A 12,142-nucleotide genomic window follows, 5' to 3' on the forward strand; every position below is an offset into this window, starting at 1 on the left:
GACCCAGCCTATTCAGCACCTTCCTGTAGCTCAAACACTCCAACCTTGGCAATATCCCTGTAAATCTTTTCGAAATTCTTCCAAGTTTTAACTAATGCACCTTAAACAGCAATTTTTTTTAGAGTTCTATACTGTAAAATAGATTAAAGATCTAAAAACCATAGACGTTTACTTTATTATGCACTGTCACATTGCAATTACCATTTCAGTGCATGCATTTTGGCTGCAACTGGGCACAAGTGCATTATTCCACTCTTGCTCCTTTCTCTTGACTTATCTTAGACCCTTCTCTCCCATTTAGCACCTGTCTGTCATTGGGCTATATCTTTTTACATTTTTGTCCTTTCTCATACTTTACCATCAGTCTCCTTGCTAGTCACCCTTCTCCCTCAAATCCCCACTCTGATCAATGACCTGCTGTCTAACTTTCCAAACTCATTTTTCTGGGAATTAGAGCTGTGTAAAATCATTAAATGTTTAGACAGTGAAAGTAGAGATAAATTATTTCCAACAGCTGACGGATCCATAACCAAAGGCTAAAGATTTGAGTTTATTGGTAAAACCAAAGATGATGGAATCAAATTCATGGCCTTCAAAAATGAATTGGAGAAAAACTTGTCAGGATATGGGAAAAGAGCAAGGAAGTTGGATGTACTTGATTGCTTTTCAAAACAGTTAAAACAAACTCAAAGGGTGAAATGGCCTCTTTGTGTGCTACATTATTCTCTGACTATGAAAGGAGCAACATGAGCATAATATACCATCAGAGCCTCATGATATGTATTAAGTCTTCAATTGGAAAAGTGTCTAGGAATGAGCAAAACAGTAGAATAGCCACTTTTTTGTTTTTGAATGAATTCTTTACAACATACACTGGTTTGGAAAAATAATTCCTTTGTAAAGGAAACACCAACTTAAAGTTATATAAAGTCATGAGGGGCATTGATAAGGTAGCAATGCTTTTTTTTTCCCTAAGATGGGGAGTTCAAAACCAAGGGGCATATTTTTAAGGTCAGAGGAGAAAGATTTAAATAGGACACAAGGAACAACTTTTTTACACACAGAGCGGTTAGTCCATGAATGAACAAGCAATGGAAATGGTGGATGGAGATACAGTCACAACATTCAAAAGACATTTGGATAATTTCATTAATAGGAAAGGTTTGGAGGGATAATGGCTAAATTCAGGCAGGTGGGACTAGTTTAGTTTGGGAACATGGTCAACGTGGACTAGTTGGACCAAAGGGTCTGTTTCCATGCTGTATGACTCTATGACTCTATATCAGAACAGGTTTGGATTTGAATGCACAATAAAGACATTTTCTTTAAAATGACCTTCTCTTGTACAATTAAAGAAATAGTGCTAACACTGCAACCTTACATGTGTAAACAAACCTGAAATTCAATGTCATGCAAACTATTATCAATATTACGAGCAATAAAAACACAACTGATTCAACACATTTCCTGCAATAGAGAAGTACAAGGAAAATCTACCACAATTTAACACTCGAAACCTTCCAGTAAATTGGTAGTAAATCCATTGGAGATTTAGTCAACAAACACAAACCACTTTCTGTTGAATGAAGAAAATGCATCACCTGAATAAATGGATTAGTGCCTTTTGGTTTACAGCATCACATCCATTACCCACTTTAGTTTTTTCTGAATAGTGTTGATATGGAAAATGCATTTACACTTATCAAGATTTCACAATAATGACATTGAGCCGATATCTAGATGGAGAGTTCATAGTTTTAGGATAAGGGGTGAGGGATTTAAAACAGAGATGAGAAGAAATTACTTCTCTCAAAGGGCCGTAAATCTGTGGAATTCACTACTCCAAAGTGAGCTGGATTCTGGGATATGGAGTAAGTTTAAGGAGGAGATAAGCAGATTTTTAATTAGTGATCAACTAAAGAGTTACGGACAGCGAGCAGGAAGGTTGAGGCTGAGATACAACCAACCATGATTGTATTGAATGTTGGAGCAAGCTCAAGGGGCTGAATTACCTTGTCCTGCACTTCGCTCCTATTTTCTTATTTTAGCATGTTCCCCATCTTGTCCCACCAAGGAAGAAGTCATTCAAGACCCCGCCAGTGTAAAGCTGACTGCTCTGCTCAGCGGAGTTTTTGTCACCTCAGGCAGAGACTCCTGGACCTCCTGAGGAGAAAGACCTGCTTTAGAAAGCTGCCAGCCAATCCAATTGTTAGTTCTGAAAGGTGGTCCCTATTGGGACAACAGCCAGAACATGAAAAAGAGGATACTTTGGAAACCAGACTGAATTAAAGTCTGGGCTAACACAGGTGCTTGGTTGGTAGGTTCCAGTGAGTAGGTAAGATAGGTGGGGTATTGGACAATTAATGGTGGGGGGACAGTAAGACCTTACTCATGGGATTGTGAGGTGGGGGTTGACATCACTGGACACAGGTTTTGAAACCATCTTGCCCAGTAAAAGCTGCTGACTACCTACTTTGTCTGAGCCACTCCCTGATGTGGTGAAAATCCACCAGTAGTGGCAGGATGAGGCTCTTAAATGCCTGTTGAATTGGGGTGAGTGGTTCACAGGCGACTCCTATTGTAACATAGGAGACAGGTCATACATGGTTGAGAATGTAGTCACCAGCCCACACACGCCGTACCTTAGAAACCCCCTCGCCCTTTAGAGAGCTGTAAAATACTGCACCGGGTTTCAGTCGCTAGTGCACAAGACACCAAAAATTTAGAAGCCTCAAAAGAAAAAGTGCAAAAACCCGTTTCAGATTTTCCCAATGCGCTAATATTTTTTGGGAGGGAAAGGTATGGGTGGCCAGGGAAGGGACATTGTAAAACAACTCAGTGAAATTGACCATAAAACTCAGTGTTCTGATTTCTGGTTACCTGGTACAACAAACATAATTCCAACTTGTAGCTGAAAGAGGAACAATCTCTTCTTTTACACTCTTAGAAGAAAAGCTGCTTTGAAAACAGACGCGAAAGTGGGACTAAATAAATAAAACTGTTTGTGGAGATACATTGGTAACGTAAGCAGATATAACTAACTGAATGTATATTGAAAAATAAAATTTACACTCTATATATAATGCTACTTGTAAGATCCCAACCCTGTAAATGCAACGAAAGCTTCATAAACAACCCACATCTGACATTCTTCCCTTAAGCAGACACGCCATGCATATAGCCTAACTTTAAAATCTACTTGATTCACAAGTCAATTTTGTACTTGTATTGCAACTGCAAATAACAAACCTATATTAACTCCTAAAACATTTATATCCAGAAAAGTACCAGCAAAACACAAGGAAATATGTAGGAACAGCAAGCACTACATTATTCTCATAGTCCAGGATCAAGTGAGGCCATAGGTTATGGAACCAAATTAGGGCAATTCGCCCACTGAGTCTGCACTGTCATTTAATAGCTTATTATTGATTTGATAATTCTCAACACCACATTCCTGTCTTTTCTCCATACCCCTTACCAATTAAAAATGTCTATCTCTGCCTTCAGTATTCTTAACTATCCTAATTCAAAAGCCCTTTGCAGTGAAGAATTTCACAGATTCAGAGACAATTGAGAGAAGAAATTCCTCCTCATCTCTATATTAAATGGACAATATCTTACACTGAGATTATGTCTTCCAATCCTGGACTCTCCCAAATGAGGAAACAATCTCTCATCATCTAGGAGAAAGTAAGGACTGCAGACACTGCAGATCAGAGTCAAGAGTGTGGTGCTGGAGAAGCACAGCTGGTCAGGCAGCATCCGAGGAGCAGGAGAATCGACGTTTCAGGCAAAAGCCCTTCATCAGGAATGAGGCTTGTGAGCCAAGGGGGTGGAGAGATAAATGGGAGGGGAGTGGGGCTGGGGGGAAGGAGGCTGAGAGTACAATAGGTAGATGAAGGTGCGGATAATGGTGCTTGGTCAGAGAGGAGGGTGGAGCAAATAAGTGGGAAGGAAGATGGCCAAGTTATGAGTGCTGTGCCAAGTTGGAAGGTTGAATCTGGGATAAGGTGGGGGAGGGGAAATAAGGAAACTGGTGAAATTCACGGTGATCCCGTGTGGTTGAAGGATCCCAAGGCGGAAGATGAGGTGCTCTTCTACCCTTATCCCTTTATCCCAACTCTGTCTTCTATTAGTGAGCCAATCTTCTATTCATGAGGCTACCACATATCATTATGCCATTGACAATAAAGATTTTTGTGCTCACTGCAAATTTACAGAATCTTATAATCTTATTTGTTTGTTAGCACCGAGCACTATTGAGAAAATGTACTTATTTTTAGCAGCAATCAGCTATCCTGGGAGATGACAGACTGGATCCATGGTAGAAATCACTTTTGGATTTAACATTATTGTGGCCATTGAGGCTAATATGTTAGGGGCAATGCCTTCAATAGCTGGCATTGGTGAATAGTGTTAGCTCGAAGTTGGCTGATGATTTTTCCATCTGCCAGACTCTCCTTTCAACTGGCTGACCATTTGTTTTGTCCTTTGCTTTTTGCACACACCTTGTAGGCTGCTAGCCTTTCATGAATATTCATGAGTTTATCAATCATCAATGCAAAACTATGGGCCCCATATTTTGAAAAACTCATTCGTGTGATGTGAATGTCAGTGGCAAGGCCAGCTTTTGCTACCTAACTCTCATTGCCCTTGAGAAGGTGATGGTAAGCTTCCAGTTAATAATCAGTTGCTGTTCTGTGGACTTGCTAACCTGCTAGAAAGCTAAGAGCTTGGCTGTTGGTTAGCTCAGTTGGCTGGGCAGCTGGTTTTTGATACAGAGTGTACCAGCTACAATCACTGCAAAGGTCCTGCTTTCTCAGCCTTGCTCTTCACCTGTGGTTTGGTGGGTCTCAGGTTTATCTTACTACCAGTTGTCTCTTTCTAATGAGCAAGTGGCACTATGGTAACTTTATCATTATCTCGAGTGTTAAAAACATGAAAGAAGACGAACCTCAAAGAGTCGAACATCTGCTGGGACTCGATCACCGACTGAAATGCACACAGTGTCACCCAGTACAAGCTCCTTTGCTAGCAAATGCTCCAGCTTACCTTCACGAATACTGAAAATGGGAGACAGACAGACTAACGTCATTCTTTGAGCTATAAAGGCATAAACACCATAAAAACAAATTGCTTTTGATTACCATTCTTTTGAAAGATTATCATCAACAACTTTGATGCATCTGGTTCTGGCTTGTGGCCAGAAGTGCATCGGAAACACAATTTACACAGTCGCATGGAGTTACAGCCATGATTTAATGGAGTTACAGAGTTACATTCTGGCAGCTCCTAGAAATGTCCCGTCCTCTGTGTCAGAGGGAGGATTGCTCCCACATACAGTCATAGAGATGTACAGCATGGAAACAGACCCTTTGGTCCAACCCGTCCATGCGACCAGATATCCCAACCCAATCTAGTCCCACCTACCAGCCCATATCCCTCCAAACCCTTCCTATTCATATCCCCATCCAAATGTCTCTTAAATGTTACAATTGTACCAGCCTCCACTACTTCCTCTGACAGCTCACTCCATACACGTACCACTCTCTGTGTGAAATATTCATGAAATATTCGAAGGTACAGTGGTACGTACCAGTTACATTCTGGAGGTATCAGTTTGCCTAGCTCTTGCAGAGACTTCTCAGATCGATACTCCTGAGAAAATAAACAGTCACTAGACAACACAAAATTTTAAAGTAATTGATTTTACAAAAGTTTCTACTGAACTTACAGCAAAAATAGCTTACCTGCACAAAAGCAACTGTGACAACGATTATTATAGCCTATAAAATGAATGAAATTAAGTTACTGAGTTGTACACAAAATACTTCCTGTTTTTCAAATGATAATAAAACAATTTCTTTTTTCAACGTGGTGGTTATAGAGTCATGGATTCATTGATTTGTACAGAATGCAAGCAGGCCCTTCGGTCCAACTTGTCTATGCCAACAAGATAGCCTAAATTAATCTAGTCCCATTTGCCAGCATTTGGCCCTTAACCCTTTAAACCCTTCCTATTCATATACCCATCCAGATGCCTTTTAAATGTTGTAATTGCACCAGCCTCCACCACTTCCTCTGGCAGCTCATTCCATACACACACCACCCTCTGCATGAAAAAGTTGCCCCTTGGGTTTCTTTTGAAACTTTCCCCTCTCACCTTAAACCTATGCTTTCTAGTTTTGGACTGCCCTACCCTGGGGAAAACACCTTGGCTATTCACCCTATCCATGACCCTCACAATTTTATAAACATCTCTAACGTCACCGCTCAGCCTCCAACACTTAAAAATCATCAGTCAGACAGGTGACAGCTGAATAATGCTGAGTTAGCCCAGTGGAGGTACACAATCTGCTAAGAACCTTCTTCATTTGCTTCTTCATGTTACTGATGCCCTCTTCGATGATGCTGAGACATTGGCAAAGGAGGAAGCTAAGGAAAAGAAAAAGACCACAACCCAAATCATAAGCGCGTGTTGCTATTTTCCCACAAGTTTAGAGAAATAAATTGCTTCAGGTAAATATTTAGATCAGGCTGACACATTGCAATGCTGAGGCTGACAGAACCTGCCAACAAAAGAGGAGGGAGCAGCTAGTTTCTGAAGTGAATTGGTTTTCAATGGAACTCCTCCTCAGTGCTACCCCCATCCCTTCAAGAAAGAAATCTTTGTTTTCTCAAGTGCCTGTCTTCACTCTAATCCCAGACAACACATTCCAGACTTAACCACTCACTTTGTGAAAATGTTACTTGCGTCGCTTTTACCAATTACTTTTTGTTTCAATAAGATCCGGAGGGAAGCTTTGACTGGATTTTAATGCATTTCTTGAGAGACAAATGATACACTATTTGTATGCACACATAAGAATATACTAACATAATTCCACCACAATGTTCATAAACAAAAGACTTGAACAGAAGAAAAGAAACAGACAGTAAAACACATACTACAAAACTGGCATCTTAAAGAAAATGTAAAATATGTAGATATCACATTTAATTTACAAATTGCAAAAGTTCGAAATAGATTAGATTAGATTACATTACAGTGTAGAAACAGGCCCTTCGGCCCAACAAGTCCACACCGACCCGCCGAAGCGAAACCCACCCATACCCCTACATTTACCCCTTACCTAACACTACGGGCAATTTAGCATGGCCAATTCACCTGACCCTGCACATCTTTTGGACTGTGGGAGGAAACCGGAGCACCCGGAGGAAACCCACGCAGTCACGGGGAGAACGTGCAAACTCCACACAGTCAGTCGCCTGAGGCGGGAATTGAACCCGGGTCTCAGGCGCTGTGAGGCAGCAGTGCTAACCACTGTGCCACCGTGCCGCCCACTTTCTTACTTTCTTAGAATACTTTCTTAGAATAATTTAGGGATGGAAAACAAAGGTAATGCCTGCAACAATAAAACCAAATGGTTTATTTTACAATTTCAGCTCCTATACTATCACTGAAATGATTTATCTCCAAAAACGTAATTACATTGCAATAAACTGTAAAAGGTAGTGACCAAGTAGCAACTCGACCTTTCTCCTGTTTCTTTTTAGTATATTTATTCCTTTGTATATATTTTCTACTTCTGTAAACGAGTACATCCTTAAAAAAAATTGCTCTGGCTAAATTAAGTTGATATTCAACTTGTCACACAGCTGAAAATGTCACATTGTATACAGAATGGCCTCGATGGATTTTCACCCGCATGGAAATCAGTTCCAAAGGAATTCTAAATTGACATGAGTATTGGGAGCAACTTGGTTAGTCCAAACATTTGGTATGTAACCTGCAGACAGATTTATCCCTGAAATATTAACTTCTCATTTCTTCTCCAGTATACATGATGATGTATGAACTGTACTTTTCCAGCATTTCTGGGACAATCACTCCTGTAAGTAGATCTGCTCTTATTTACATTGCAAAGTTGACTCACACAGACCAATATCTATTTATGATGAAGTGTGAGCCAGCAGATGTTACAATGTACTATCTTAATATAGGAACTGGTCATAGAACCTTTTTGTATTAGCCCTTCTCAAGTGTGACACTCAAGCTCTCAATAGACAGACCATTTACACACTAATGAGGTGAGGCCAGAATTGAAACAATGAATTGCTTTATTTCTCAGGATACGAGCAAACACAAGAGCAATATGTCTCATCAAACTCACTTAATTCAATCTGCATAACATGGTTCTATGTAAAAATACAAACTAGTGAATGTACTATGCTTCCCCACATCAGATGGTCACCACATCGGTTCATATACTAATAAAACACAGAAAGAGGACAATTGGCCCATTGTGTCAATACCAGATTTTTGGCACAGTTATCACTTACTCCCAACTCCCTGCCCTCTCCCCGCAACTCTGTAAATGTTTCTTCTTGAAAAATTTATGTAATTTCCATTTGGAAGTTATGATATATCCTGCTTCCACTCCCTCCTCAGTCTGCAAATTCCAGATCACAAGAACTCACTGCATTTGAAAAAAAATACTTTCAGACTTCCTGTTCTTTAAAAGCAAATAAGTTTGGTCTGTGTTTTCTCACTCGGGCCTGTATTCTAATTTTTTGGATCCTGATAAAATTCTGCATCAAGAGCTTTCTGCTTAAAAATCTGTTTTTAAAGTTCTGTCCTTATTTTGTTTTCTAATTCTAAAAACTGATGGGGAAGAGGAAGCCCTGCTAAATGCCAATTATCAGAGGCTAGCATCTTTATCAATTGCTAAATTAGATCAGCAATTCATGGAGCATTTTCACCTTGGAGAAATAACTTCAATATCTAGCTCATTAACATTTTAACCACTTCTCAGAATTTTCCTTTTTCAGAAGGAAGCTTCCACTTGCTTTTAAATCCCAATTTATAAATTTATCTGATATCCTTTCCGTAGAAAACTGGCAACTCATTTCCTTCCCTCAACAAATACAAAGTCAAAATTATTTGCCAGATCATATTCACTAACAGAATGGACTATGTGAACATTTATACATACCAATGTTATGCTCACTGCATCTTCAATCTCTTTCGTGATGAGACTAATAACAGCTGAGGCCAAAAGCAACAGAATAAGGGGATTCTTGAACTAGGATTGAAAACAAAAATTAGCAATTGTACTGAATATAGGATGTATCAAAATAAATCTAAGACTTGAATAAACTTGTCACCATTTGATGTATAATTATTCATGTAAAACAATTACATGTCTGGATGGGATTAATGCAGCTGTAAAAGTTGACATCAAAATGTTTGTTTTTTTATACACTAAGCTTCCACTTTATCTTGTGACACATACTTTAATGAACAAAGCATTCATGACCATATTAGATAAGCAAAACTTCATGACTTAAGAGAGGAAAATGCATTGTATAATATTGGTTCAAAGGGCCAAGGACATTTGAAATAGGATTGAAATCTTAGTTAAACAGACAAATGTTAACAGTACAAGGAGGAATAAGCTTCAATAACTGATATTGTCCGATGTCTTTATAACTGTGCTTACCAAAGTACACAAACACATCAGTTAACAGATTATTTAACACATGACAAATAGTGCTTAAAGTTGATTAACTTATATCTCGACATAATACCTTTCCTACGTTTTGTAGCAACAAATTTACACAACTCTAAAAAATTTGATTCATCCATGAAGGTTACCAATTGCTGACCAACTGCATTTTTGTTGGAAATACAGATATTTTAAAGCAGTGGTTCTTCTGGCTAGACATTATTTGCATAAAAAGTAAAAAAAACTCAATAATCAAAAACTGCTTAGCTTTTGAAGGAATAAAAATCTTATGAGCAACAACCCCAAATGAACCCAAATATCTCTGTCACACCAACATTTCCTCTTGAGCATAACTGCAAGGGATTAATATTGTCAGACTTATCCCTATCCCATTTAAACTCTCATTTGATTCCACTTAGGATGCAACCAGATAACTTCACAGACAAAAAAAACCTGCAGATGCTGGAATCTAAAGTAGACAAGCAGGAGGCTGGAAGAACACAGCAAGCCAGGCAGCTTCAGGAGGCGGAGAAGTCAATGTTTCAGGTGTACTCTTCTTCAGAACTCATGAAGAAGGGTTACGCCCGAAATGTTAACTTCTCCACTTCCTGATGCTGCCTGGCTTGCTGCATTCTTCCAGCCTCCTGCTTGTCTACCAGATCATTTCAAGCAGTTGTAGCTCTTGGCATCCTGGAGTTCCCCAAGGAACTCCCTTTGGTCCCTTCCTGCCCCCCCATCACCTGTGGAGCCTTCGCCAAAATCATACAAGGATAAGGGACTGAGTTTCCACCCAGCACCCCATCCTCACCAACCGTGGGCAGGTGTGAAAATTGATGGTGACTAATTCAAGGAAAAGTCACTGCTGAGTGATCGTTTCCCACCCAGTGCACAATCATGACTCTATTTGACCTGACATCAGGATTCTATCTCAAAATCCAAACGTCCTGCTCCAGAATTCATCTCCCACCTGCATTCTGATTATGCATTATACCTCATCACCATCTTAACAATTCCACTACTTATGAGCTGCCAGATTTATTGTGCAACATTCACAATGAATTACAATTTTCTTCAATCAGACAGTGGGAAAATCAAAGCCATGCTTTTAGTCAGCTATAAATTTTGTACTCCACACTGACTGCATTCCCACCCTGACCACTGTCTCTGACTGAACCAGATTGTTTCAACTTTGGTATCCAAATTGCTAAAGCTGACTTTATTTTCTCTCCAATGTCTAAGACTGCCTTTGTTTTACTGTTACAACATATTCCACCTCAGCCCAACAGTTTCTAATACTGTGATTCATAACTTTGGTTCCTCCACAAGTGATGGTTGCAATACTCCCCGACTAGACTTTCACCTTGGTCTGTTGAGGGTCTTATCACTCCCTTTTCTTTGTACCCTTACCGGCCTTACAGCAAATCGCCATGAACTCCACGTTAGCATCTTGTTTCGTCCAAGTGCATTGACAGCCATCCTTCAGCCATCCAGACACTATGCTTTCAAATTACCTTCTTGAGCACCTCTGCCTCATTTTTCAAGGACCTTCTTAAGAAATACCTCTTTGCTTATGCTTTTCTCTGCCCAATATCCCAATTCTTAACCTATTATCCATTTTCTTTGTTCGGAGAAGCTGCAGATACCAGCATCAAACAGCCATGAAAGCCGTAGTCTCCTGAGGCCCCATTGCTCAGTCATGTTGAGGAATCTGATCCTGAGTCCATGTAATCTGTGCTGGGAGTATCTCTTCCGACAAGCTGGAGCCCTGAGTCCACCTCCTCTGTCCTGTGAGCAATATATGAATACGGGTTGCTGCTAGTATCGCTGCTGCTGCAATTCCTTATTAGAGGCCCATGCTTTGGATATTCTCCAGCAAAGATTGACAGTTTTGAAATTCAAAATAGGTGAAATGACTTTCCAAAATTGGAAATCACTCGTGAAATAGTGTATCAGGCTCTAAACATAAGGAATGACAGCACAAACGTTTAGTGTGGGCTGACCCCTGGCCATACATTTTCACCAGTTAAAGGCTTTTAAGCTTCTTATTTTCATTGAGCAATGTCTTGCTGCTTTCTTCTCACCTGGTGAACTCTAGCAATCTCCACACAGTTTGAAAACCTGTTTGCTGGCAATCAAAGCCAGAATCTTGGGTTAAATCCATAACTGCTTGACAATTTTCACATTCAGTGTACTTACTCAATATCACCGTGGTGGTTTCCTGCTTGCCTCCAAACGCTACACAGTCAAACCTGGAAGTGAGAGGAATCATGTCGGATTCCTGACCCACAGGCACTTTGAGAGTTTAAACCCAAACCCAAACCCACCCTCTCTTGGTCATTAAAGAGCTGCCCTAAGAATCTGAAAAATGTCAAACTGCATTTTGCAATATCTAACTGTTTAAGGGGGAGTTACAATGAACTCAAGATCAAAGCTGTAGACCATAAAGTAAACTTGCTTTCTGTATTACCATTTCAGAATTTACACGACATTCACATACATGCTAAGCATTACCTGGCCGAGGTACTTTTTCCAAATTGGTTCTGGTTGAGCCACTTCAAAATCATTCCATCCATACAGGAGGCGACGTTCCTGCACATGGACTGCTGTGAGGCCATTCTGTAAGTCAGCCT

The 12,142-nt window shown here is 40.0% G+C and overlaps 1 protein-coding gene across 2 annotated transcripts in view; it reads right to left on the reverse strand.

Moving 5' to 3' along the window:
• Positions 1 to 12,142, reverse strand: part of LOC122558260 (calcium-transporting ATPase type 2C member 2-like) — an 82,441-nt gene that overhangs the window by 51,620 nt on the left and 18,679 nt on the right. For both annotated transcript variants that reach the window (XM_087995745.1, XM_087995744.1), the window contains exons 3-7: positions 12,024 to 12,140; positions 9,000 to 9,089; positions 5,754 to 5,789; positions 5,600 to 5,661; positions 4,958 to 5,066 (exon numbers count right to left, since the gene is read on the reverse strand). In XM_087995745.1, the coding sequence (XP_087851871.1) occupies positions 4,958 to 5,066; positions 5,600 to 5,661; positions 5,754 to 5,789; positions 9,000 to 9,089; positions 12,024 to 12,140 (414 nt within the window). The remainder of the gene's footprint in view (positions 1 to 4,957; positions 5,067 to 5,599; positions 5,662 to 5,753; positions 5,790 to 8,999; positions 9,090 to 12,023; positions 12,141 to 12,142) is intronic.

Source organism: Chiloscyllium plagiosum, unplaced genomic scaffold, assembly GCF_037043375.1.
Source record: "Chiloscyllium plagiosum isolate Xiang-an unplaced genomic scaffold, Cpla_swu_hap1 HiC_scaffold_17, whole genome shotgun sequence".
Classification (NCBI taxonomy): domain Eukaryota; kingdom Metazoa; phylum Chordata; class Chondrichthyes; order Orectolobiformes; family Hemiscylliidae; genus Chiloscyllium; species Chiloscyllium plagiosum.